The 27,635-nt window shown below is 41.7% G+C and overlaps 1 protein-coding gene across 1 annotated transcript; it reads left to right on the top strand.

The window, feature by feature from the left end:
- The first annotated feature begins 2,381 nt into the window (after nucleotides 1–2,381).
- NAT10 (N-acetyltransferase 10) lies at nucleotides 2,382–25,873 on the top strand. The gene is made up of 28 exons (XM_080404903.1): nucleotides 2,382–2,624; nucleotides 3,776–3,867; nucleotides 4,520–4,691; nucleotides 5,000–5,122; nucleotides 5,882–5,943; nucleotides 6,803–6,917; nucleotides 8,244–8,351; nucleotides 9,243–9,376; nucleotides 9,734–9,827; nucleotides 10,191–10,289; nucleotides 10,835–10,971; nucleotides 11,481–11,605; nucleotides 11,917–12,067; nucleotides 12,532–12,628; nucleotides 13,398–13,514; nucleotides 14,059–14,160; nucleotides 14,268–14,342; nucleotides 14,956–15,072; nucleotides 15,255–15,388; nucleotides 17,432–17,480; nucleotides 18,127–18,220; nucleotides 18,317–18,427; nucleotides 19,501–19,673; nucleotides 19,992–20,111; nucleotides 21,110–21,208; nucleotides 21,609–21,682; nucleotides 24,197–24,280; nucleotides 25,419–25,873. The coding sequence occupies exons 1-28, from the start codon at nucleotides 2,517–2,519 to the stop codon at nucleotides 25,510–25,512; spliced, it is 3,060 nt and encodes a 1,019-aa protein (XP_080261029.1). The 5' UTR covers nucleotides 2,382–2,516; the 3' UTR covers nucleotides 25,513–25,873.
- The last annotated feature ends 1,762 nt before the right edge of the window (nucleotides 25,874–27,635 follow it).

Genomic DNA, 27,635 nt, shown 5'->3' with positions numbered 1-27,635 from the left:
CTGTGCTGTAGTAGACTGTTAAGAAACTTAATGTCTCTTCCTCTCTGTGAAAGCAAACCCCTGACCCTCGTACACTTCTATGAAAACTTCAAAGCAGCAGCCTGGATTTCTGTTTATTCCTACGGGGTTTCAGAAACGGGGCGTTGCTGAATTTGTGGTGTGGTATGGCAGGGTCTCTGAGAAACTAATTTTCTAAACTATTTATCTAAGGGGAGAGGTGCTATTCTATTAACTTTCTTAGGCTTTTTAAATATGATGCAATTAAAATTATTTGTGGCTCTGCAGATCTAGCCTTGATGGAGGGAAGGAAATGTGTTTTTCAAAATCCACATTGTGAAGCCATTTTGAGTGGCACTTAAGAGAACTCTATTAGAAAAACTTCAGTCTAACTTGACATTTTGTTCTGAATTACATTTTATCATTGTTAGTTCTTGCTGCAGTTTTTAACCCATTCGTTTTGAAAGCTAGGGTTTTGTTCCCCCCTCTACCTTTTAATGTTCATAAAATAATAAGATGAGTTTAGCTCTGTTCCAACTATGGTGGCCAATTTTTCCTTTCTATAAAATGTGCTCAAATACCCAACAGTGGATAAAGAGTACATCTGAAATTTTGGTATCAAGATAAATTTTAGTAATTATCCATTAGACTTTTATGAAATGAAAATGTATTTCCTGTTTTGAAGCTGTTCAATTTTAGAATAAATTTTAGTAATGCATCTACCATATAAAGTCTTCAGAATTACATTTTAGTTAATTGTCAGGTTTAAATTTTCTGATGGCCTTAAACGTGCCTGTATATATGTCTTTGCAGTTCTTTAACTCAGCGTTTAAAACAAAATGGTCCATGGCTTATGTAAACATTTGAAAAATAAATCTATTTAAATGTTTTATGTCCTTCCCTTTTAAGCAAATATTTCATATCTCTCTACCTTAAGGAATGGTCTTGCTACGCTTCTGTTGCATTGATGGGTTTGTCTCAGTGAATGAGTTTACCTGGGTTCACATCCTCAAAAAATACTGTTCTACAGCCTTTATGATTACTAATTCAATAGTCTTATCCTATTTTTGCTATATTTTAAAACAAATATTTTATTCCAAAACACATCTAGTGGGGTATTACACATTTTCCCTATAATGTTACCTGGTTTAAAAGACTTCATTGTTCAAATGTTCAAGTTCAAAACCTTTTTTTTGGCAGTATTAAAAGCGAAGAATAAATATATCTATGCAAATAGCTTGACTCAACTTGGTATTGAAAGGTTGATGGTACACATTTTAGGTTTTTAGGTATAGGTTTGCTGTCAGTTTGAGAATAATTTCGTGTTTCTGAAAACTCTTGATAGAATTTAAACCAAGTCAGATGGATAAATCATTGTCCCGTTGCAGCTCCGCAGTTGTGCAGCTTGGGATTTTTTATGGCAAATGTCCAGACAGCTGTGGTTTTATTAAACAGCGGAGCTGGAATGTTACAGGCTACCTAGTTTTGTTGAGAAGCGCCAGGTTCCTAACATTTCTTGGGATTTTATCATGTAGTACCAGATAATGTCCCCTAAAGTTTTGTTGTTTTTCTGTGTATGTGTTCTTTTTGCTTTCCGCAGCCTTGTTCCTGTGGGAATACTGTGTAACCAAATGCCCTTTTCTGTGTTTCCAGCGGACAGCGCGTGACGCAGTGTTCCGCTAGCACAGGCTGGCAGTCGGTGGAAATGGAGTATCTTCATCAAATCACAGGCATGGTGTTTGCTCCCAACAGCGCTGTGTTTTGCAAGCAAGATTTATTTAGAACAAAGGATTTTAAAAAAATAAAGTAAGAAACCCCCAGTGTTGCCATTGCCATGGAATTTTCCTGTACCCCTTTATTTACAGTTACGCGAGGACAGCTGGTGTGAGACCCGGCAGGCCTTTGCCCATCCACAGGTGCTGGCGAGTTTTGCTCTGTGATACATAATTGAGGATACATAGGTGACTTCAACAGTAAACATGCTTTGCCCTGGCCGGAGAATCTTTATTAATTAAGCAATTAATACGTTCTTCCTCAGCAGGCGCTTCGGGGCGGCTGCCGGCTGAGCTCGAGGCGTACGTGGAACACGGCCCCTCTGCGCCTTCCCCGCCGGGGGCCGCCCCCGCTGCCCGCCTCAGGGGGGCCGTCCGGGTCAGCGTGGGCCGCCCCGGCGGGAACGGGACATTCGTAAACGCACCGTCCAGGCGCTGAGCAACGCGTGTGTTCTCTCAGCTCCGCTGCGGCTCTAACACGCCGGAACGCGGGTTCAGCTCTGCTCTCGGCAGGCAGCAGTTCCGTGTGGGCGCGCTGTTCCGCGCAGGCGGGCGGGGCGGGCAGCCCCGGGGTCCTGCGGCAGTGCACGGCGCGCGCGCCCTGCCCCGCCCCGCCCCGCGCGGCGCCTCTCCTCTCCCCTCCCCTCCCACGTGCCGCGCTGCCGGGCCCGCCGCTGCCGCCCGGGGGAACGGCCTGGCCGCGCGCCGCTCCCGCCTCTCCGCGGCCGCACAGGGCGCTCCGCAGCCATGCAGCGGCGGAAGGTGGACAACCGCATTCGGGTGCTGATCGAGAACGGGGTGGCGGAGCGGCAGCGGGCCCTCTTCGTGGTGGTCGGCGACCGCGGGAAGGACCAGGTAACGCTGCCCCGGGCGGCCGGGGCCGAGCCGAGCCTGGGAAGGGTCGGTCTGTAGTGCCCGGTACCGGGTTTCCCTCAGCGAAGCGGGCTTTACCAGCCTCGGCCTGCCTGAGGTAACGCCGCCGGGCGGGAGCGCGGAGGGGCGCTGGGGGTGGTTTAGGGGACTTCGTCCTTAAACATCTGAGAAGCTCACGAATGTTAAATACAAGCGAGTACAGGCAAATCAGGATATTTTTTAAAAACCGGGGCAAAAGATAATTAATTTTGTGGCTAGCAGGAGCTTTTTGCCGATCTCAGTTGCGTTGTAAGATGTTACGGATTTGCGCTTGAGCTGTGTTTTATGTACTGAGTCACCTCACAGATGTCACCACGCTAGAACCTGGACTGGACCTACTTGGTAACGTTTGGAAGAAATTAGTCACTAGACTAATTTTCCTTGAGACCCTATACATCTGTTTTTTGAGTGGAAAGGGGGAGAAAAGCACAGCAAAACAGTGCTATTTTATTCAGTTAGCTCCAGTTCCTGGGGAGATAAAATAAACTAGTTGTGAAAAAACTTGGAACATAGCGAGTTGATCAGGTGGTAGTGGAAGAAGGTTGTCGTTAATTTACTGCTGAAGTGAGGGGTGAGTTCTGGTGGGACATACCCTGTGTCTGCTTGTGTTCAGTGTTTTCACCAATGAGTTGGAGTCCAAAGCAGCCGGTGTGCTCACTGAACGTGCAGGCTGCAGAGCAGTGAGGTGGGTGGCCGGACTCACTAGAGGATTAAAATTCCAAGTTAAATCTTGTCACATTGTAGAAGTCTGAAATTGTGCGAGATTTATACTGAGACAATTCCTAGGAACTTTATGTAGCCTGGAATAATTGGCTTTTTTTTTGTGCAGTTGTTAGTGGTTCTCTCAAAGAAGAGCACTGAGGAAATCATAGGTGTAATTCAGTGTCTTTAATGTCACGCAGCCCTGGAGAAGGCACAGACACACAGGTCTGTGTAAAAAGCAATTTAACCTTCACATGTCAAGGGATCCTTCTGTTTGGCACAGGATTGCTTGATAGAAAACACAGCTGTGACATCAAGAATTGAAAAATATTTTACTCTTCAATTTTAGCCTGTGAGTACAGCTGTTCATGAATGTTTCTGTGTTTTGGCAGGTGGTTATACTTCATCACATGTTGTCTAAAGCAACTGTAAAGGCTAGACCCTCTGTCCTATGGTGTTACAAAAAGGAGCTAGGCTTTAGCAGGTAAGATACCTCATGTCTCATGCTGCAGTCACTGCTCTGTGTGAAGCAAAAGCTCTGTGATGGATCTGCCGAGCGTAGGTTGCTTGATTTGGTTGTAAGGAGAAACAACACTAGTTCTTGGAGGAGCTACAGGAAGTTTGGCCTTCCAGAACTAAAATTTGGCTTCTGTAATACAGTTGACACCAGCACTAGGTAATTCTTGCTTCTTCCTACAACTCTAATGCTAATTCTGTTGTCCTGAGCCAATCTCCCTCACCTTTCTAACCTCAAAAGACCAAAACACTTAATTTCTCAGAGTTTTGGCCTCAGTAGTGATTAGGACTGAATGCAGGTTAAGCATTAGAATTCCTTCATTTTGAAGAAGTGTTTAAAATTTTAACAGTCTGCACACAAAGTCAGGAAGGAAGCATTAACCTGAAACTGCATGATTCTAACCAAGTGGTTTCTTGCAAAACCTGCTGGTTTTGTGTGATATCTGCTGCTTTGGGCTGAAGGTGCATGGGACTGTATCATGAGAGCAATATTTGTGATCCACAAGTTTTTTGCCTTGGTGGCTGAGCTCTTGACTTCCAATTAGATTTGAATGTAGGCCTGAATGCGCTTTTCTCAAAATTTTTTCTAAGAAAACTTATGTATGGATTTTGTTCTCCAGCCACCGGAAGAAGAGGATGAGACAACTACAGAAGAAGATTAAAAGTGGAACTTTAAACATCAAGGACGATGATCCTTTTGAGTTATTTATAGCAGCCACAAACATTCGCTACTGCTACTACAATGAAACTCATAAGATTCTTGGTAATACTTTTGGCATGTGTGTACTTCAGGTAAGGAGGAAGGAAACTTTTGACTTAAAAAGGGCATTGCACTATTTTCCATTGGTTTCAGTTGAAATGCTGCAGGAGTGGTATTTGTTGCTTCTGCTATTTCAATTATGGTGGGCTTAAGTATATTTTACAAGTTTTGGGAGGGTGAGCTAGCCTTGCTAGTAGAATTTTAATGGGATATTGTTTAATGCCAGTGTTAAGTGTGAATTAAACTTTGAGAAATAATGTTTTTGGGCTTTCTTTTCCTTTTAATAGGTGCTAGTTGCCCTGATGAACTCTAGGCAACTGAAATTTTATGTATTTCCTAGGATTTTGAAGCCTTGACTCCAAACCTGCTAGCTAGAACTGTTGAAACAGTAGAAGGTGGTGGAATTGTGGTGATTCTCTTGAGAACTATGAACTCACTGAAGCAGCTCTATACAATGACCATGGTATGTTCAATGTAATGCGTCTGGTTTATTTAAGCAGGTACATCGTGGTGATGCTAAGTGATTATTTTTTGCTTTTGTTATGAGCCATGATCTTCCTTCCATCTTTCCTGCTCCTTCATTCGTCTATGATTCAATGTCTTATGCTTAGGCATTTCTGCCAACCTCTGTGTCTTGAAATGCTGTTAGGTTACAAGGGAGAAACACCTGTCACTCACAAATTTAACTATCTTCTTTTCTTTGACAGTAGTTTTGGAAAGTATTTGTGCTATCCGACCATGTAATAGAGAGTTAAGTAAAAAAATAGGCCTTTTGAGTGTTTTGTGACCTTTTGCTGGGTGAGATCAGCTTCACAACTACTGTATATTTCTAGATACGAACTATTCATGCTGAAGATACTTAACACCTCGAGCAGGAACTGTTTCCATTAGTAATAATGCCAGTAGGTGAGTTAAGTGATAGACTTTTGTTAGCATTCCTGAAGAGTTTGAAATGTTCTGTGCCTGTCAAAGTTGATCAAGTCAGGCAAGAATAAGTAAGACCATTGTGAAAAGTACTGGTAGGAGAAGTACATTTTTAACAAGTATTTAGAAAATATGGCTATTTCACAACAAACAGAAAACCTCTCTGGGATGCGGTGTTGATGGAGAGGGAGACTGTCATCCACAAGAGTGGAAAAGAAGGTGGATTGTCCCATTAGTAATAATCTTGTAAATATCACTGCTGTTGCTTCTCCAGATTGAGTTTTATTTTTCATTTCAGGATGTACACTCTAGATACAGAACAGAAGCACACCAGGATGTGGTAGGAAGGTTTAATGAGAGGTAAGTTGTTAAGTGTGTAAAGAATCTAGGCTGTATGCCCAAGAAAAGCATCTGGAACAATGTTGTGTATTCATATCAGGAAAGCATCCTACAGGTTTGCGTTAGAATAGGGCTTCTCAGCTGCTTCAGTGAAGTTCTCATGTGCTGTTCTGGAAATGAATACAGTTTGTTGTTGGAGGAATTGTATCCAAAATTTTGGCATATGTTACAAGGGATATATGCAGATAGGCCCGAATTTGTAAACTGTTCTAAGTCCCTTGAAATGTCCTGTAGAAACATGTGCCCCAGATGCACCAAAGTTTAGATGCTTATTGTGCTACTGTAAAACATAAAACTGCTTTGTGTGGGGTATTCTCTGTGGGTTTATAAGTGCCTTGTAAAGGTGTTTTCTTTGCTTTTGTTGTATAGAATAAGCAGTGTGTGAGCCCTAGCTCGCACCTTAGGAAAATTGCAGAAATCATTCTTTAGTATGCACTTGGTTATGTGATGTCAGGAATTAGAAGGATGAGCAAGCTGGTACTGACTGCAGTCTTTGGAGGTCAGCACTTGTCACAATTGCTGTGGATTCACAGCTTACACCTTTACGCAGCTACCTCCTGCTAAAATGTTCTCTTGGTAGATCCCCTTTAGTTACCAGGATGTCTCCAAAGAGAGAACGCTAAGTGGATACCTGTTTTGTGTAGGTGATCCTGATTGTATGGTAAGAATCATACTGCCAGTTATGTGAACTTGTCATGGCTCAGCTGTAATTGGCTGTAATTGTGTAGATACTATGTCTGGGTTTAGAAAAGAGATTAACTACCAACATGCAGTTGTGTTGCTAGTGTTTTTATTGAGCTATCTTTGCTTGACTGCTCAGGTTCATTCTGTCTCTGGCCTCATGCAAGAATTGCATCGTGATTGATGATCAACTGAACATCTTGCCCATCTCCAGTCACGTTGCAAACATCACGCCTGTTCCACCACAGTCGCAGGTCAGTAAGCAAAGTCAGCTGCTTTTCCTTGGGAGAAATTGGTCTGAGTTGGCCACAGTGTATTAAAGATTTTTTAAAAAAGGAAGCTTTCCTTTCACCCTGATTTATATCAAACGGTGGTCCTGCAGAAAGAAAATAGAATATTCTGCAAAAATTATACCTGGTATGGCTGAAGCATGGGAAACTGTCTTTTCTTTCCTGCCTGTTTTTTTCTTTTTTGTCACAGCTTTTTTTTTCGTTCTTGCCTGTATTTATTAATTTTGCTGTGTTGCTCCTTAGCATAGCAAGGTGGAGCTTAATTGCTGTGGTTGCTGTTTCAGAAGTGCCTAGAGAAATTTCAAGCTGACGGACAGTTGGGACAAGACAAATAAAAAGAGCTTTCAGTGGTTGGAGGGTGGGAAAACACTTTGGAAATAAGTATATTACAAGCTCAGGAGACAGCTGATACCTGGAACAGTTTCTGAGTTACGCATGCCACATCTTGGGAAACATTCACTGAATATAAGCCAGATACACGGTTTGCACTGTTAGAAATGTGTCCCTTTATCACTTTCAGTTGTAGATTGAAGTAAAATGACACCAGTTTTAAATAGAAATCTTTAAGCTTTTGAACTGTTTTGTGTGGCCTAAGAAATAACAACATAGGTTCTGTCAGAGATGGTGAAATTTTTTAACAGAGCGCAGATTTAAAAAAAAAAAAGAACCCGCCTTAGCATTATAACAGCAGTGACGGTAGCACTAATGCTTATCTGTTGGATAGACTGATGCCCTTGGAATTTTAAGGAAAATCAGAATTCATTCCCATTTGAAATCAATTGCTTTTGTGTCCAAGTTTATTGTTTGGCTTTGAAAATCTTGATACTAGTCTGAAAACTGATCTATTGCTGTTGCAGTATTTGTTTCCCCCATGTGGCAATTTGTACACCTCATATGAGAAGTATAACAAAGATCATAAAATTTTGGTACAGCCTGAAGACTGAAAAATAATTAAATCCTTCAGAAGATCTGTCCATGGTCTCTTTTTCCTAGCAATGCCATTTTCCAGTTACCATGTACTGAAAAATCCTTTCTTTTTTTCCTCTAAGCTTGGGGAAGCCAGGATACCCACCTCCTGTGTAACCATTCTCCTGAGGAAATGTAAAATTGAAGTGTTAAGTATCTGTTTGTCCAATTTTTCTGTTTCTAGGGAGTATACTCAACTTACGGTAATATTTCCTTTCAGTTACCTTTTTCTGCCTGACAAAAGATACCAGAAGACATCACAAAAGTATAATTGTGCTGAAGCGTCCTTTACTAATCCTGTTACGGTAAATCCTGTGCTTACAGGAAGATAGCGTTCGGCCGCAGGACTTGGAGCTGAAAGAACTGAAGGAGAGCTTGCAGGATACACAACCTGTAGGAGTTTTGGTGGATGGCTGTAAAACCCTGGATCAGGTTGGTGTGGTGGCTAAATTTGGGATACTCTGTGCATGACTGGCCACCTTAGGTATTGAGGTTTGTGCCTGATCTTGCATTAATCAAATGTGAGTGTGAACAGTGATGGGTGTGGTCTGAATTTCCTTGAAAATCTGCTTGGACGTGGTAGCTCAAAAAGAGTACCAGTCATTTTCTTCATGAAGTTCGTAAGTGGAAGGACTAGAATGGAGACGGGAAGCTGATCTGGAGAAGTCTACATTTAAAAAGATGATGAGTGCTTAGGGTTTGAAATAAGCAAGAAATTTAACCTGAAGTTTCTGTTCAGTTCGGTTCTGAATTGAAGTTGAAAATCCATATAATGTGTTAATATGTTTTAATAATGTTTTAATAATTCCTGCCTCCCTTACACTTTTTTTACTTCAGTTTGAGAATCACTGACTAGTCCAAATGAAGGCCCTGTTGCAGTTGTCTTTTCTATTTTGGAGTATCCACTGAGAAGTTGCAGTTCAGCCTGGTGGCTCCCAGAGCTGTGCACTGCTTAAGTCCTTTTATAGTAGGTCTTCTCACTGCCCAGACATGTTTGTCTTCCCCCTCTGAGAGCAGCATGCCTCTTCCCATCTTGCTGAATATACTCTGTGGTCAGTGGCATGGAGGTAGTAATTGAGGATTGCTGTACTGTTTGTTGATCTGTATTTCGACCTGAACAAATTCAAGAGCTCAATGGGCCAAAATTACCACTTCTTGCACATTAGTTGTCTGGGTTCTGATGTTCAGCTCTCCCATCTTGTCTTTTTCTTCCTCCTTCCTATTTTAGGAAGGAAGACGTGTGCTGGTGGTAACTCTTAAGTAATGCTGAAAGCAGTTTAAACACAGCTGACTTATTTTCTATTTTTTTTTCCTGATCATCAGGCAAAAGCAGTTCTAAAATTTATTGAGGCCATTTCTGAGAAGACTCTACAGAGCACTGTGGCATTAACAGCAGCCAGGGGACGTGGTAAATCTGCTGCCTTGGGACTGGCTATTGCTGGAGCAGTAGCTTTTGGGTGAGTGATGCCCCAGTTTCATAGGCTTTATTTGCATCCATGCATTTGAAAAAAAAAAAGAAAATGACAGGATCAGAATATATTTGTAATTTCCAGTCCTACAACCTTCCTTTTTATTCTTCTTATGTCTTTTGATTGCTGCATACATTGACATTCAAATTTTTCTATTTTAAAGTAATAAGAAAACCTCCCTCTTTAAAAATCAAAATAATCACACTTAAATTGAGGTAAGTGTCTAAAGGACTCTGCTGTCTTTTTGTTATTAGGTAGAATCAACCCCTCAGATAAAGAAAACATTCCATTTAGTATGTATATGTAAAATTTGTTGTTAAACTCTTGTTTTATTTTTCTGTGCAGTTACTCCAATATCTTTGTTACATCTCCAAGCCCTGATAACCTTCATACTCTCTTTGAGTTCATATTTAAAGGCTTTGATGCACTGCAGTATCAGGTAAGGAGGGCAGACTATTTTATAATACTTTTGCAGTGTTCCTGTATAAGAGGGGATTTACATCTTATCTGTGATTTTTGTTTACTTATATTAGCTACCAACCTTTTCATAATGATCTGCAAAAATGAGTCAGTTTTGTTTCCTTATTTTTAAGTTGGGTAAATCACGTTCTTTGTGAAATAGTTTTTAACATAAGGAAATAATTTCTAAGTTCTCAGGCCTCTGAAGCTTTTGTTACAAGAGTTTTTAACTAGAATCTGAAATAACAGCGTACTTTTAGTGAGCTTATTTTGATGATAATGGTAAATGATATTTTTTCTTAGATCTTGGCTTGTTCATACTGTTTACAATGTTTTCTTTCAGGAACATCTGGACTATGAGATTGTTCAGTCTTTAAATCCGGAGTTTAACAAGGCTGTTGTCAGAGTGAATGTGTTCAAGGAGCATAGACAGACCATTCAGGTAGCTGGCCTCTTCTGCATTCTTGCATTTCTACCTTTTATTCCTGACTGTTGGCTTTACCGATGCTGTAGTTGTTTTGATTTAAGCATGTTAATTTTATGTGGTGTGTAACTGTCCTGATTGATTTTGCTTTAAGGCAGACCTTTTCTTCTGGTAACTTTCACAAAATATCTTGTTTCTTTCTGTGAATAACTTGTAGATCACAAAGCTCCCTTGGTAATTGCTTGTGGGTTTCTTCTTTCTCCTACAAAAGCAAAGGAGGCTGAAAGAAATAGTGAAGGAAGAGCATATGTTTCTAGTGATTACATTTCCTTTACTTTCATGATCTCTGCAGATAAATTTGTTTGGAAATGTGCAAAACAAGATGCATGACCCAGTCCTTGCTAGGGTAACATGAACCCTCTCTCAGCTGCTTGTTTTCATGTCTCAGTCTCTGGCTTGATGGTCATGGCGAACAGGGACAGCAAACAGCTTTTCAGGGCTCCAGCTTTGCCAACTCTGACGCTTCCGTTTTGACAATGACGGTCTCCTCTCGTTCCTTGCAGTACATACACCCTGCTGATTCTGTGAAACTGGGTCAAGCTGAACTTGTTGTGATTGATGAAGCTGCTGCCATTCCTCTACCGCTGGTGAAAAACCTGCTAGGCCCTTATCTTGTTTTCATGGCTTCTACAATCAACGGGTAAGGCTTGAGCAGCAGCTGTCTACCTGGGAAAGCAGTTGTGCAAGTGCCAGTGGACTATTCTTATCTCCAGTCCTTTTTTTTATTACACATTATTGTATCAGGTCATGCTAATTCTTGATCTGCCATGGAACTGCTCCTTAAAATAATCAAGGGTCGGTATTTGAACTTGCTGCTTTCCTTTGATTCCACTGTGGATTCATTAAGTGTTTGACTTGCACCTTTTCTGTTCTGCTACAAGGAGCAAGTACATAAACAGGATTCTTCAGTTTGTTAGGAGGGGGAAAAACCTTCCAATGTGGTGAGATTAAGAAAGTGTCAGAGCAGGCTGCCCTGTCCTACACACAAGAACATCAAAAGGCAGCGATTCTCACAGGTGGCTGCGGCCCTCACAGGCCTCAGAGTGGCACTCAGCTCTGGACGGCAGCCTAGTTCTGTGCTGGAGCTTTCCCATGGCTCAGGATTGCTGTTTCGTTATTTGCTTCAGACTTTTGTCTTCTGCTTTGCAGGTATGAGGGTACTGGTCGATCGCTATCTCTGAAGCTCATTCAGCAGCTCCGTCAACAGAGTGCACAAACCCAAGTCACCATGACAGCAGAGAACAAATCTACAGCTACGGCTAAACTCGCCACAGGTACCCTGTTGTATTCTGGACTGCGGTATATGAGCATGACCTCTGGTGCTCCTGATGGGCAAGCCCTGTGGGTATCCCCTGTGTCCATGTACTTTGCAGCTAGCTGTAGGAAGGTAGTGGTATGGAAAAACGAAGGAGCTCTTGTCCGTTTTCCTCATGATTTTCAGATACAAAGCCTTTAAGGGGTGAAAGCTATGCAAGTAATGATTTTCTAATCTCCTGGGAGCCCTTCAGAGGAGACTGATTCTATTGAATTCTTCGCTAGCTGTGATTTCCAACACCAGATGTTCTTCTCTGAAATCTGTTTGCAGCTCGTACATTGCATGAAATCTCCCTCCATGAGTCAATTCGATACGCTCCTGGTGACCCAGTTGAAAAGTGGCTAAATGATCTGCTGTGTTTGGACTGTCTCAACATCACCAGAATTATTTCTGGCTGCCCACTGCCTGAGACTTGTGACCTGTATCCTTACTCGGATGTTGTGCTCTGATTGAAATATATTGCTTTCAGGTGAAGGAGACTTTTTTTCAAGCTGGTTTATAGTGGGTTCTCCAGCTAACATGTTACCTCAGTACATGATCTTTTGGCAAAAGTCTATTAAGACCACACTTCTGGAATTAAGCTTTTACCACTGCCTTGTAAGACCGGTGACGTCTCTTACCAGGACGTTACCAAACTCCAGTTTTACTGCAGAGGCAATCCTAAGGAAGAGTTGGATGTAGGGAAGGTCTTGCTGGAATTATGAAAGGTTTAGCTTTACAGATGAAGGGTGTGAAAGCTATGAATGCTGCCCAAAGTCATTCAGTCTTGTAGGTGAACTGTAGTCTTAAGAGCACAAGTCAGCATGTAGTCCAAGGCTGTACCAAGATACTACTCCTAGACCAACAAGGAGCTTTTTCCTTGTTTCCTTAACCCCCTGCGGTTAGATACTACGTAAATAGAGACACGCTTTTTTGTTACCACAGAGCATCAGAAGTTTTTCTGCAGAGACTGATGGCCCTCTACGTGGCTTCACACTACAAGGTAAAGTTTGTGTAACTTGTATCAAAATTTCAGCTAGGAATTTTGTGGAGGGAGCAGTGCTTGTTATGGCAGCCTGATTGAATTGGCCTAATTGAGGTTTCTGAATAGCTTCAGTTGCTTCTTGTTGTATACAGATCTGTATTCACCTTTCTCTTGAGAAGATCTCTGCCTTGGTCTTGACTGAATATACTCGTTTACAGAGATCTGGAATATTTTTGTCTTGAGAAATTCCGGAGACTGAATTCTAGATGAGCCTACAAGTTTGTCAGAACAGTATCATTGATGAACCTCTTTTGCAGTTCTCTTTACCATATTCTAGTAGCCTCAGGTTAACCAAAAGAGTAGTACCGTTGCACTACTGAAAAGAGTAGTCATTCATCTCAAGGTTTCAAGACCGTGGATGACTAGTAGATGTGAGTGGTGAAGTCTGTAAGTACTGAGTACTAAAAATCTGACACTTTAAAAAAATATTTGAGGTTTGGTAGATGAAGAGGTAAGTAGCAATATAAAAGCAGACAGTTCAGTTCCATACATATTAGAGCAGGAGGTTTCACTTGAGAAAAACACATGCTGTCTGGTAGTATAACAGCCATGATCTGGCCTGTGAGCTTTTTCATCCATCAGTATTGCACTAGTTTCAATTTTCTTACTAGCCCTAAATTCAGAAAATGGAGAATTGTTTAGAAGTCAGCTACTAACATTACACTGGACTTTAAAGCTCTTCTCATGGAATAATTCTTTAACTTTCTGGTATGTGTTTACCCTCCAGAACTCACCCAATGACCTCCAGATGCTATCTGATGCACCTGCCCATCATCTTTTTTGCCTTTTGCCACCTGTTCCACCTACCCAGAATTCATTACCAGAAGTACTCGCTGTTGTTCAGGTAAGAGAGCGGCGTGGATCTGTGAAGTGAACTGTTCAGTAATGAAGCAGTACACTGCTGTGAGACAGTATACTGTACTATACTTACTTCCTTAAGAACACAGATTCGTAATTACCTGTGTTCGATGTAGCTAGTTAAATCTACTGTTTCTTAAAAGGAAAAGTCCCCATTTACATGAAAAATATATGACAATTAAAGTCAAATACTGGTGGGACAAGCTTTTGTGTTTGCTGTTTATGGGCTACAGAAAATGCATAGAGCACTTTCTATGCTTAATCTCTTCAGGCTTGTGTTGCACCATAGTTAATGCCTACTGCGCCAGGTGCACCTGGTTGGTGTGCTGGTGTGGTTTTTGAGGTGGGGCCTTTAGGGGTAGAGCCTGTTTGTTGGCACATACATGTCTGTTCATCTGCAGAGCAGGGATCACATGAAATGTTGATACTTCATAAGGACTCCTGGGTATGAGTTTTGATTCTGCTGTAGTGGAGCAACTGTAGGAGAAAACAGTTTTTCTCCATTAATGGCCTTTTACCTTCTCTGGCAGGTGTGCATGGAAGGAGAGATCTCTCGCCAGTCTATCATGAACAGCCTTTCTAGGGGAAAGAAAGCTTCTGGTGATCTTATTCCCTGGACCATTTCAGAGCAGGTGAATAATTTGGCTGTGTACTCACACCCAAGATACATTTCAGAACTATTTCTTATTTCTAGACTACCCATCTGTGTTCTTTAAGTTGACTTTTGTCTCTTATGCAGTTCCAGGATCCGGACTTCGGGGGCCTCTCTGGTGGGCGTGTTGTTCGTATTGCAGTTCATCCGGATTATCAGGGGGTAAAGTATTTTGAAACCCAGTTGTGAATATTCAGCAGTGGTACCATGAGGATGGCTGTACAGGCAGAATGTAGTAACTGGGAAAATGTTTCAGTTGCTCCAGTTTTTAGTGTTTTAAGCTTGGGGACTAAGCCTGTGGTGGTAACAGAATGAGGTCAGATGCCACAGCAGGCTGGGGGGCATTGCTTTCCTATGGGTGGGAAGCAAACCAGTGCTCCTGTCGTTACTAGACAGTAAACTGTCATTAGTAGGCAGCATTGTAGCATGCCAGCATCCCAAGCAGCAATATACAATCAAGATCCAGTGATATTTTCTGTGAGATTACCAGATGTTCACAACTGATGTTTGGCATTTTTGCAGTGCCACAATTAAGCACCAAGAATTATTACACAGTCCTAAACTACCAGCTGGGCTCTTGTGATTTCAGACAGCCAGGTTCTGTTGTGTCCTTCTCCATAGAGCTGCTGTGTAGCAAAGAAAATGCATTTTTGTAGTGACTGAGTGATCTTTGCACTGATGATTGTTAATGGCTTTGTAAGGGGAGAATGTTGTTGTCCTGTCTTAAAAACTAGATACGTCTTTTTGTTTGAAGTGTGTTGTTCCTACTCCACAGATGGGCTATGGCAGCAGAGCTCTGACTTTACTGCAGATGTACTATGAAGGCAAATTCCTATCTTTTGAAGAAAACACAATTCAAAAGCCGAAAGAAATTGCAACTGTAAGCAGTGAGGTATGGAGCTCAGTACATTTTTTGTGTTTTCTGTTGTGCTAAGCTGTTCTTCACTGTAAGTCTCGATAATGATTTCTCTGTAAGGTGGAAATACTCATATTTATTTTTTATACAGAATAGGAGATTTAATTTGCAGATTTCTGTGAGGATTGCTACTAATTCATTTCCACTTTCTTTTTCAGACTGTGAGTTTGTTAGAGGAGGTTGTGACACCTCGGAGAGACTTGCCTCCTTTACTTCTCAAACTGACTGAGAGACAAGCCGAAAGCCTGGACTATCTAGGGGTATCTTATGGCCTAACACCAAGATTACTCAAGTAAGACATTATTCTATTTGCTAGTTACATCCAGTGCAAAAATATAACTAACTATGTAAACTACATATATTACAATTATATATATATATATATATATAAAAAAACCCAATGTACTGTATAGATACAGATGCAGATATTTTAGCCCTTGGGTATTCTCTTTATCTCTGCATGTTTCACTTGGTTTCTAAAAGTGGGACAGCTCTAAGCCCACTTCTCCAGTAAGACCTTTGCTTGATGACCAGTAGTGCTGATCTTAAGTGCATCCTTCAGTGTAGCGTTTTCTCAAACTGCTTCTGAGGGCAAACTCATTCCCTTCTTGGTTGTCTCTGTGACCCTTCTAAACAGTTAACTAGCTGTAATTGCTCAGTTTTTCCAGACTAGAGAAGTAAGAACAGCCTGTAATTAGCAGGGAGAAGTTAAATACTACGTCCTGTGACCTGTAGAAGCTTGAGCTGCTGCTGACTTCAAAGCTGGTTGTTAGTTTCTGGACTAATGTAAATGTTTTTCACCAGCAGCTGCAGCTGCTTCTTGCTCTTCTTAGCATGGAGGAACTGAGGTACTGCAGTAGTAAAGAATGTATTAATTTTTCTTAAGTTTTAGCTCCACCTTGCAACACTGTTTTATATAAACCCATATAATTTTATAATAAATACAAACTTTTTTAATATTACCAAATTCTATAAAATATCTAGGTTTCTGAGACTTTCTTAGCCATAGCGTGGGAAGTTGTGAATCCATAGTTTGGGAGAGTTTCAAAATAATGCAGAACTCTTGTGGTTGCTAGCCTAAAGGCAAAGCAATCATTAATCACCTAAAACCTTGGTTCCTTGCTGGCCTTCCCCCACTTACAGAGAACCTAGGGTGCTGTACAAGCCCATGAAATGAGACTGAGTTCCATAGAAGAAGGAAGAGTGGTGGAGGCCAGTTTATGACTGACCTAGTCAGGACAGTGTTAGGTAGCTATGTGGGATTTGGCTTTTCAGATACAGGGACTGTAGCCTCTTCTGTTCTGCCGAAGGCAAGCATGCTGAAAAGTTCATGCCAAAATGTGATGGTGAATCGTTTAGCTGTGCAGGAGAGCATCAGAACTTAATGTTTATTGTGAAATAGTCTTAATCTTTACAAATTATAAAGCAAATGGTTCAGATGTCTTAATTTATTTGAACAATCACTCTCAGGACACAGGGGGAGAATAAAGTGTTTCACTACTTTAGCTGTTTAGTTATTTGACTGTTAGCTGTGGTGGGATAGATAAAAAAAAAAGGGATTAATAGTGGGATGGGGAGAGGCTGGGGTACACATGTAGGGCTTCTTGCTGAAATTTGCAACATCCCGTGCAGCTGCTGAGTAGTCATCCCATGTCCTGTGGAGGGAGGTTGCCAGTGACAGTTGCTCTGGGGCTTGGCTTCATTCTTTTGTCTGGGATGCCGTATGTTTGGTCTCAGCAGGTCTTTTTATACGAGTCCTCCTTTTGCTGGGCACAATGACTTGTGGGATCAGTTCACAACCGAGATACAAGAAGGAACAGGAGGATGGAAAGGGATGCCAGTGGGATTTTGCTGATCAGTCCTGGGATTCTCTCTGGTCCACAAGTGACTATTTGAAACCTGGAAGTTGCCAGGGAAAATCATCATTCATTGAAGAAGAGCAGAGTCTGTGAAGTGAACTGTAAATCCTCATCCCCTCCCCAGGGCATTCCTTAGGAGCCTGTGATGATATTGATCTAAACCTGTCTGCCTGGTTTAAAAGGAGGCCTTGGAAGCCTGTCAAACACAATAGCTCTCATCTGTCAGTCTTTGAAAATTTGTTCATTTTTGATATCATAATGATAATTTTTCACTCCTCTAAGTTAGAACCTCAGTCAGTTTGATTGCTGTTACTACTTTCTGTCAGTGTCCATTTTCATTAGTTGGTGGGGTGTCTCTCAGACTTTTGCTTATTCAACAGTTGTTCCTGTGTGGTAGATAGACTGCATTTAACCACAAGTTGTAGAACCAAGAGCTCCATAATTCTTAGTGCATTTTCTCTTTTCCCTTTCCCCAGGTTTTGGAAACGTGCTGGATTTGTGCCAGTTTATCTAAGGCAGACACCAGTAAGTAGCATACTGTTTCTGAATGAAATCCAGGCCTATTGAAATCACTGGGCATCTTTCCATTAGCTTCTGTGAGATGTGATTTGGGCAAGAAAGTTTTCTGAGGCTACATTTGGGGTTTGTTTTATGTTCATTTTTGTTCTTTGGGCCTATAGTTAACTAAAGGAATAAAGTTTCAGGGTTGTGAATGTGGTCTTTAAGTAGTTTGCACCTAAAAAGTTAGAGCAAAGGCGCAGCTTTTGAGGGTTATTAACGTGGTTATTGGTAAAATGTGCAAGCGGCCCTTGAACTGACTGCTTTTGTTTTTCCAGGTGTTTACAAAAAATAGCACTAGTAGTTACAGTACTTTTGAGGAGAATAATTTGTTTGTCCCACGTCACTGCATTTTTCCTTTGTCTTTCTGGCTCTGTGCTGTACCTGGAATTTGCAATACTGGTGACTGCTGGTTACCTCAGTAAGCCAAAATCCCTCAGCACTGGGATGTACCAAATTCTAGAAGTTTGTAGGTTTTACATTAGGTAGTGGTGATCAGTAGCAGTTGATATATGCATTGTTGTTGTTGATTTAGAAGACCTTTGCCTTCTTCAGTTGAGCACAGAGTGCAAAAGATTCATGGGGGTGATGGGAAGTATATCTTATTTATTAGAATGACCTGACTGGTGAGCATTCGTGCATCATGCTGAAGATGCTGAACGAAGAGGACATGGAACAGGAGCCTTGGCTTACTGCCTTCTGGAAAGGTAACTTTTTTTTTTTTGCTAATGCTAGAGGAATCTTCCAATATATTTATTCTAGAGGTCCACAGGAATAATTTATTTTATCATCTTGTCCTATAGATTTTAGAAGGCGGTTCCTTTCTCTGCTTTCCTACCAGTTCAGCACATTTTCTCCCTCGTTGGCATTGAATATTCTACAGAACAAAAATATCAAACAGCAGCCACAACCACGTGAGTACCTTGGCTCACAACGCTCAGTTAGATTGCCATTTAAAATCTATGTATATGTTTATCAGAGCTCTCAAATACATGCATTATATGATACCTCTTATAAAGTGCCATGAGTTGCTCTTGGTCACTTACTGTGTTTTGTTCCTATTATCCAGAAATATGCTTGTATTTCTAAGTAAATGCTAAGAGGAGGATATTTTCTGCCACTGAAGATGGGTAGTGGTGTTTTTTCGTGGGTTTTTTCCTTGCTTTTTTGATCGAAGATTTAAGTAATCCAAAATTAGAGGACTCCTGACTCTTAACAGCTGAATGCATGACAAAACATGGATAGATACTGACACCTGACAAATCCAGTATGGAATTAAAAGGGAAGCCTTGAATCGCAAGGGTCAGTAGGCAGAGGAGCTTGCTTGGGATCTTAGGAGGAATGTTGTCATCAGAAATTTGGAAATTGGAATGTGATGTCTTTCTAAGAGAGAGTCTTTTGTTCAACTGCATGTTATTTGGCTCAGTTCAGCACTTGCTAGGGGAAGCACACAGGCAGTATAAAAAAAGGGGTCAGACAAGACAGTTTTAACAGTCACTTCTGGCTTAAAAGCAAATTGCTGTTTTCTCAGTATGCCAGCCAGAGGGGAGTCCTCTTGAGAGAACTTGGTAATCTGTGTCTTGTGGGTTTTTAGTATCTGCTTTGGTGAAAGAGTTTTGGTTGCTGCCACAAGGGAACAAAGTTCTTTACCAGCAAAACCAGTGTAGTTAAAAGACTGGGCAAATGGTGTTTCTCAACCCTTGCTGTCTGGCATCTTTAAGTTGATATCCTGGTCTGTTTTGACAGTTGCAGCTTTTCATAAGGACGTAGGTCTGTCTGAAAAGACTTTGAATAACCCAGCCAGTCTGAATAGCGGTGTTGTACCTAGTGTGTTGAATGCTGAAGTGTGTAGGGAACTGAACCTGTGGAGTAGCACAGGTTCTTGGCCTTTACTCAGTGATATGAAAAAGAATGTGTTAAAACCCGAGATCCTGGATAGCTATGAAGAACAGTCTTGACATTGTTGTCTTTTTATTGTACCCATCAGCCATCAGCCGTGCTGAACTGGAATCAGTTTTCATCCCGTATGACCTGAAGAGATTAGAAATGTACTCTCGCAACATGGTGGACTATCATCTCATCATGGATATGGTACCTGCCATTGCCAGGATGTTTTTTCTCAATCAGTTGGGTGATATCACTCTCTCTGCTGCACAGTCGGTATGTGTCACTGTGAGAACAAGCCATGCTTCACCTCTCTTTGTATATATATATTTGGAATAGTTTCCTGTTTCATATCATCTTTAAAGAGTCTTCAGTTCAGTTAATTGCTTCTTTTGTAGTCCTTTTCATAATTTCTCCAGTTTGTAGTGTTCTTCTGCCTTTAGCTGTACTTCAGGAGAAAGATACTTGTCTCTATTAAGTACAGAATGGCACTTGCCAGCTACAGAGTAATTCAGGGGTATTCCACTGCCTCCAAGCCAAGCTTTGTGTTTTTTGTAAAAGCCTCTGTAACAGAAATACATGTCATTCCCTCAGGCACTTTTTCTAGGGATTGGCCTACAGCATAAATCTCTGGACCAACTGGAAAAGGAGCTGGAACTGCCCAGCAGTCAGTTGATGGGCCTTTTCAACAGAATCATCCGCAAAGTAGTCCAGGTAATAACATCATGACAAGCTTTGATTTAGTTACTCTGGACCAAAGTGTAATTCCAATACTGAGGCTGGCACTAATGGAAAGCTGATTCAGAACTGTGTTTCTTGAGCATGTCCCCAGTAACTGACTGTAAACTTCTTTGTGAGATGGGAAAATCCCCGGTGGAAAAAGCAGGTATTTATGGCATTGATTTGTATAGTGTTTTCCCAAATAACAGTGCTTGTCTTAAGGTTTGAAAAGTTGAAATAGCCCAACCAAAATGCTGAGCGTACGACCCATATTGCCAGCTTAGCCTAAGCCATTTGTTTATGATCGTTTACTGCACTGGTGGCATCTCAACTTTGCTTGAAAAAAACCTTTTCCAATGTCATTTAGAGGTAGACTTCAAGTCCAATGAAATAATTGGAAAGTTTTGGATCTAGTTTTCTTTCTCCCTAATATCTGTGATAAAGGGAATAATATGATGAGTTATCAAAGGGTGAGATGGACAGAATGCTTGCCCACTGCTTGCAATTGCTCGCTGAGCCTGGGGCCTCTAGTTCTCAAGGTTCAGAGTACGGTAGCAAAGCTTCTGGCATAGGTTGTTCATTGGAGAGGTGATTTGCTCAGCAGAACACCCTTATAATTATTTTGAAGACAATAACATACAAAAAAAACCCCTCATCTTTTAGCTGCCGACATTAACCAAATGATGCTGTATTAATAAAGTATGTTGTAACCAACGAGATCTCTACATTTATGCGAGTGACATTGGGTGCTGACTGATTTTAGTTTTACACTTTTTGTAAAAGCTGTATGTAATTCTGTCTTCAGGAAGCAGCCTTGAGCTTTTTATTTCAGTCTGATGGAAAGCATGCATTTGAAATAAACAACTGCCTGATAATATTTGCAAGTTTAAAAGAGTTTCTTGGGGACAGACAGAATTTCTTACTTATGTATAAGAAATAACCTGGAAGAAGCATCAGCAAATCTTATGTGTGTTGGCTTGCTTCATTTTCAGTTGTTCAATACAGTCCAGGAAAAAGCTGTGGAGGAGCAGATGGTGGCAACAAAGGATATTGTAATGGAGCCAACACTGAAATCTTTACATGACGATTTGGTAATTACAAACTCTCTTCTTAATACGTACGTAAACACTTCATGGAGTTCCCTTGAGTGTAGAAGCCTTGTAATCTAAATTTTCTTGGATGGAAAGAATTCCACATCACATCTGTCACTATATGGTGGTTAAAACCTGACAGCTTTGCGTTATGTCCTTGTGGATATGCTTTGTATAGATTTTTTTCAGAATCTACTGAGATGTTCTTGGAGTTACATATTACAAGTATTTGTATACAAATAACATAAAAATGCAACTATATAAAAGAAGTTTTTCAGGATGATCTGTTACTTGCTTTAGGAGATATACATCTCTTGCTGTGGGAAAGGCGTTTTCTTTCCATAATGTGGTCACTTTTGCACTTAGACCTTAATGCATCTGTTGTGCTGTTGTGTTATAGGAAGAAGCCGCAAAGGAATTCCAAGAAAAGCACAAGCAAGAAGTGGGGAAGCTGAAGGGCATGGACCTTACACAGTAAGAATTCATCTGTATGAGTCTTGGCTCCAGATTTTCCCTGCAACGTTCAAATGCCGGGTCACTAGTGCATCTTGCTGAGACTTGTGCACAAGGCTGTAGTTGCATTATTACAATCTCAAACCATCAATAAATGAGAAATAGCAACGGGTATTTTCAACAGCGGCCAGGTAGGGTAAGCATATGCTGCTGTGCTGATGAAAACTTTGGGTATTGTGTGCCTGACAGCCAGTATCTTAGTCTTCATCAGCTCCGTTAGCCAATCTGCTTTATTTCACACTCAAAACATTCTTTCCAGTATGAATTAAATTAAGCAACAACTTACGTTCAAGGCCGTTCACCTGTTTACCTCAGTACATTAATTCATTGCCTGAGAAGTGTGTCATACTCCCAAGCACAAACTTACTGACTTCAGTTTTTTTCTGCTGGCATTTTGAACAGAAAGCAGGAGGTTGTGAGTTAGCAGATCACAGCTGATCAGCAGTGAGATCTGTCTGTGGAACTGTAGAACTGAATTGTTGCTAGAGCTGGGGCTGGCTCGTCATTACAGTACTGCAGACAGATGATGTCCTGCAAACAGGAGTGCTGGATCAGTCCTCAGCTCTGTCCCGCTGCCTCTGGCATGAGCTTGAGCACATTCTTCTTGTACGTCTGTTCTCTTTTGTCACTGAAATGGTAAATTATTCATGGCAGTAGCTCCTACTATGTGTCAATCTTTATCCTGGCTGTGTACAGTATGTGTATTATACATATATAAGTTATATAGTTCTATAATACAGAGTAATAAAGTAAGCTGCCTGGCTGTGGAGTGTTTCTAATTTTAAAGTTTCCCATGTTTCTAGAAAGAGTCATTAGTTTCCTCAAACCAGGATACCCAGGTCCTGTTGTCTACTATCCAGCTTAGCTGTGTGTGCAGCCCAAGTGAAAATAGTACCTGGTTAATTTTAATATTCTCTTCTGTAACAAAAAAAAACCCAAACCAACAGAAAAAGAACGACCAACCAGAGCTTCTTTCATTAACTACAGTGTGCACGGATGCCTTTTAACTTCAGTAGAGCTGGACAATTTGTAGGATATACTGAGTTGCTGAACTAGCAATTTACTTGAAGTGTCAGCAGATGTCTCTTTTTCTGGACCAAAAAGAGTTACACATGCCGCTGATTCTCTGCTTTCTCTCTCTCCTCCTCCCAATTTTTGTCTTGTAAAACCTATTTACTATGCTGACATCCTAGAAAAGTTGTTTGGTTTGGCTCTAGATTAATATCTGTTAAATCTGAGGAAAGGAGTAAAAGCTTCTGAGTCTTTGATTGTCTTACTTGAAGAAAGGACAAAAACAGGTGTGATCTGAAGTGACTTGCAAGTCAGTCACATTAGGAAAACAATTAACCAGAATTTTTAAAAAGCTTTAATCCCATTTTTAAGCATTGATAGTGTTACAAGCCTGTTTGTCATTTTGGACCGTGTTCTCTTTTTTTTTCCCACCCATAAATAGGTTTTGTTCTCTTCCATGAGGAGAGAGAGAGAGACAAAAATCTATTTTGAACACTTTTCAATACAGGTTATAGAAAACTAATAGAAGAGACAGAGCTGTTCGATTTGAAAAGGCTTTATCCAGTGTTGTTCAGCCTTGTACGAACAAAGGCTAGTCTATTCTGAATCTCTTAAGAACTTGAGACTGAGAGCAACCACTCAATTTTACTACATGACTGCTTTGCCTGGTTAAATTTGTATATAATGTACAGGGTACTTGAACACACAGGCGAGGGGCACAGAATATGAGCTTATTTGAATCGCAATTGTGGTCTTAATTTCTCTTTTCAAAAGCAAGCTGCAGGTATTTGTTTTTTCCCAGATTGATGCAGAAAAATTGTACCACTCAAGCTTACTGCTGGTCTAAGAGCAGCTGCTAATTTAGCTGACATTCCATTATAAGCCATTGCTTTTCGCATCCTCTTCCTTTACCACCATAACCATCCTTCTCTTTTTTTGGAGGGAACAAAAAGAAAAAAAAACCCTCAAGCTTTTATAAAGAAATTTATATAATGAGGGTGTGTGTATCTTTTAAGAAATCTAGATGGCAAAGTATAGACCACTACTATGGAAAGTATAACTTTTGTGGCACTATTTTTTGCTTTCGTAACAGATGTACTGTACTCAGCACACTGCTTTTCAGATGAGAGGCTCTCGTAGAACAGTTTTGTGATGTTTACAATAGAGGCTCCTGAGAGAACTTCATTCGACACTATCCAGCTTTGGATGGGGACAATTGTTGGTTGCTATTGACCTAGTTTGGACTGAGTCTGCTGACAGAGTCGTGACAGACTATTGTATCCCTTTGCCACTCTAGTTTTTTATGTATTTCCAAATACTGATTTGGTTGGGTGCTGACACAGAGGCTTTGTTTGTAGAGTAATGTGCACCTGACAATGTAATCACCTTTTTTTTTTTTTTTTTTTTTTTTTTTACTTTGGGCTAGTGATTTTACTTGGATTTTCCTTTACCTTTTTCACGTAGATATATTATCCGGGGTGACGATGAAGAATGGAATGAGGTGCTGAGCAAAGCAGGACAGAACGCTTCCGTCGTCAGTTTGAAAAGGTTAAGGAAGTTGAAATACTCCACAGAGGTCTCTCTGGTCTTTCCTGCTGGCTTCATTATAAAGCGTTTCAAAAGGGTGAAGTGAAGAGTTAAATGCAGATAAAATGAACTTGGCAGCCTTGATAGATTTTCAGTTTTTCTGGAGAAACCTGAGCGCTCTGCCAGCGACTCAGTGGTTCCTCTAACAGCAAGGCTGCTGCTGTGAATTCTGTGTTGCTTTAGAGTGTAGTCCTGTCTTCGTGTAACTTAGTTGCTTATTTTAACTTCTTTCTGTTGACATGGTTAAGTCTTGATCCTGATCATGCACAGAAATTGGTACTATTTCTCTCTTGGGCCACTTTTAAAGGAGGAACTCATTCCATATAACTGCCCCATTTGCTTTGGGAGCTGACGCTGGGTGGGAGCCTGTGATAGTCCCATTGGAGAAAATGCAAATTCAGGGAAGAAGAATTCTTTCAAATGTGAGCTGCAGCCTGCAAAATACCGAGTCTGTGTTTCTGCAATTCCTTTTCATCCATCTTCTTTGTTCTACCTTGCTCAGCATGGAGTCTTTCCTCATCTTTTCCTTGGGGATTTATAGTTAAGACTCGCCTGCTTGCGTATTTCCCCTTCCTGGGGTGTCTGACAGCTGAAGCAATTATGTGATCTCTGTTCCACCCTTTGTATATTCATGGGGGTTTTTTTCATGAATGCTGAAAGCTGTGAGTTCTCAGAAGCCTTACGGGAATGAGAGGGTCTTTCTTGTCAGTGCTTATAGAGGTTGGAGCTCAGTCATGTTTGCTCTAGTCAGAATCTAGTGCAGGAACAAAATTGTATACTTAAAACTGTCAGTGGTAATATTTTTTTCTAGGTACTCTAAAGTCCAGATGCCCTGCATAATTTGCCTTTAGGACACGACGGGCTAAAATCAAGAGCTTAAGGGATATAAATTGGGTTAGAGAATCTGAAGACACTAGAAAATCTAGGTCATATTCTTGTCTGTGCTTTCTTTAGCACCAGTTTAAATGACCCAAGAAATTGGAAGTGTTTTCTCCCAACCACATTTCTGTGTAGACCCTCGCCCCTCTTACAACAGAAATTCCCCAGCTGGTTGGGAATCTGGTGTATTTTTAACAGATATTTTGTTCCTGTTTCCCAGTGAGAAGAAGAGAAAATTAGAAACAGCAAGAGGACCCAAGCAACAGAAGAAATTTAAGAAGACTAAAGATACAAAGCAGAAGTGGAAGAAATGACTTTAAAGCTAATCAGTGAGCTTGAATTAACAAGTGATGGGTCTGTACTTACGAAGTACTATTCTTTAAATCAAAAGACTTTTTTTGGGGGGGTGGGAGCTGGAGGGAAGGAAAAGCTGTAGAGGCTTTTTTAAAGTGTCTGTATTATGGGAAGTACAATGACACTGCCAGGGGACAGTCTATGAAGATTTTTTATGAAACGTGACCGCAGAGCTTGAGCGAGGCACAGTGCAGCACGCTGGGATGTTATGGGGGTGCTTCAGCAGCTACGGTTTCCATTCAAAGAGGACAGATCAGTCTGTAAACTTTCCCACATCTTAATGGTTGGTGTCTTTATTAAAAAGAGAGTTTGGACAACAAAGGATAGAAACGTGTTAGGCTTTGGTATGTGACTACGTTTTAGCCTTGCAGCACATGCTGACATATGCAGCTCCTGGTTCAGTACAACTACTGCTCCTTTGTAGCTCGAGGGAGTTCTCGGCGTGAACAGCAACTGACGTTTTATTTGGGGCTGGCTATTCAGTGAGCACTAACTGCGTTGCCAATTCAGGCTCATGATTTGGTCCTTGCTCGCAGGAGTTCAGGGTATACAATGAACACTTCTATTTTGGAAGGTAGTCTATAGTTCCTACTTACTGTGCTCCTCAAGCAGCTGCAATAAAGGCTGCTCTTTTGCATTCACACTTGCTTGCAAGGTCTCAGACTTCCCATAGCTCAGTAATTTACATTTCCTAGTTCTCAGGCAGGGTAGCACGATTAACAGGTGCTGGGGAAGCTGCTGTGGCTGTTCTTCTCCCTGCTACCTGCTGACCTAGAGCTGCTGCCTGGCTTTGGTGGGAAGTTTTGTGTGAAGGTTGCCAGGGAATCAGCACTGTCAGACCAGGACCTGGTCTTGGTGACCTGTGTGGGCTTGGGAGCCAGCTGAGCAGGCAGGCCACCGAGCTCCCCAGCTCTGCTGCTCGGTAGTCCCTGCTTGGGAGTAACTAGGAGCCAGTCTGGAGCTGAGGCTGTGTGGGGCTACTGCCTGTCGGGCTCCACAGGCTTCAAAACCGGGGCACACCTTTGTCACAGACTGTCCTTGTCCCATACCCCAGTGCCCTGCTGCATTGTCCTGATGTTCTGGCTTTGGACCTTAAGATGTTTGGAACAGAAATGACTTACCAACAGCTGATACACAGCTGCATGACATTTACTTGGCAGATCTCACAGCTCCTTTTCCCGGAAAATCTTTGAAGAAACAGTTTCTTCCTAGGTAAAGACAGTATTTCTTCTCTAGGAGGCTGGTTTGTGAAGCATCTCCTACACAAGGGCCTTGCACGGCATAGCCTGTCTGTGCCCTTGGTTAGCAAGCCACTGTGAGACAGTGGCAACAGCCCATCCCCCTCACTGGGAGCAGCTGAGCCCTGAGAAGGGAGACCTGCAGCTGCAGCCCTTAAAGGCTTGATGAGGGGCCCTGTTATCACCCAGCTGTGGGGAGGAGCAGCCCTGGCAGCCTGCAGGGATGAGGTGGTGGCTAGCTGACCTGAACTGGCTCCAAGGAAGTTGTGAAAGCAGGCATGGAGAGCAGGAAGTGTCCAGGCTCTTCACAGCTGCCCAGGAACTCCTCAAAAGAAAAGGTGAGTGTGAATTCTCTTTGATTTTGCCGTTATTGTTAAAAATTGAGTAAGAAGTGCTCTTGCTGGGGGAGCAGTGGAGAGCTACGACCCCTTGCTTTGGGGGACAATCTGCTGGACTCTCTGTTGTCTGGGTGTTTTCTGTGCCTGACTTGGTCCTGAGAGACAAAGGACCAAGGTCTACCGCAGGGGGGGCTGGTGCTGGAGCCCTTCTGGGGGACGCACCCCGGCTGGGTGAGAGGAGAGCCGTTCGGACAAACGAGCTGCGTTGCTGGGCCTCGATGCTGTTTGCTAGCCCGGGGGGTCTGCACCGTCAAAACCCCATTTCCCACAGATACCTGCAGGACTGTGGTTTTCTAATGTCTTGCTTAGCTCAATGCAGAAACCTTTTGGGTTGGTCACGTTTGTCTGAGGGATGGTTAATGTAGTAAAAGGGTGTTTTTTATGGATTGTCCCAAGCCAGTCATGCCCTTCAGCCATTTGAGGAAGGGACGCCACAGACGTGCTTCC

Source organism: Falco punctatus (genome assembly GCF_963210335.1).
Source record: "Falco punctatus genome assembly, chromosome: 10".
NCBI lineage: Eukaryota > Metazoa > Chordata > Aves > Falconiformes > Falconidae > Falco > Falco punctatus.
This window is presented reverse-complemented; position numbering and strand designations above follow the sequence as displayed.

Coding starts and splice junctions, on each gene's coding strand:
- NAT10 (XM_080404903.1), top strand. CDS start 2,517: ATGCAGCGGCGGAAGGTGGACAACCGCATTCGGGTGCTGATCGAGAAC. Junction 18,221..18,316: donor GCTTACTGCCTTCTGGAAAG/GTAACTTTTTTT, acceptor CTTGTCCTATAG/ATTTTAGAAGGCGGTTCCTT. Junction 24,281..25,418: donor TCCGTCGTCAGTTTGAAAAG/GTTAAGGAAGTT, acceptor CCTGTTTCCCAG/TGAGAAGAAGAGAAAATTAG.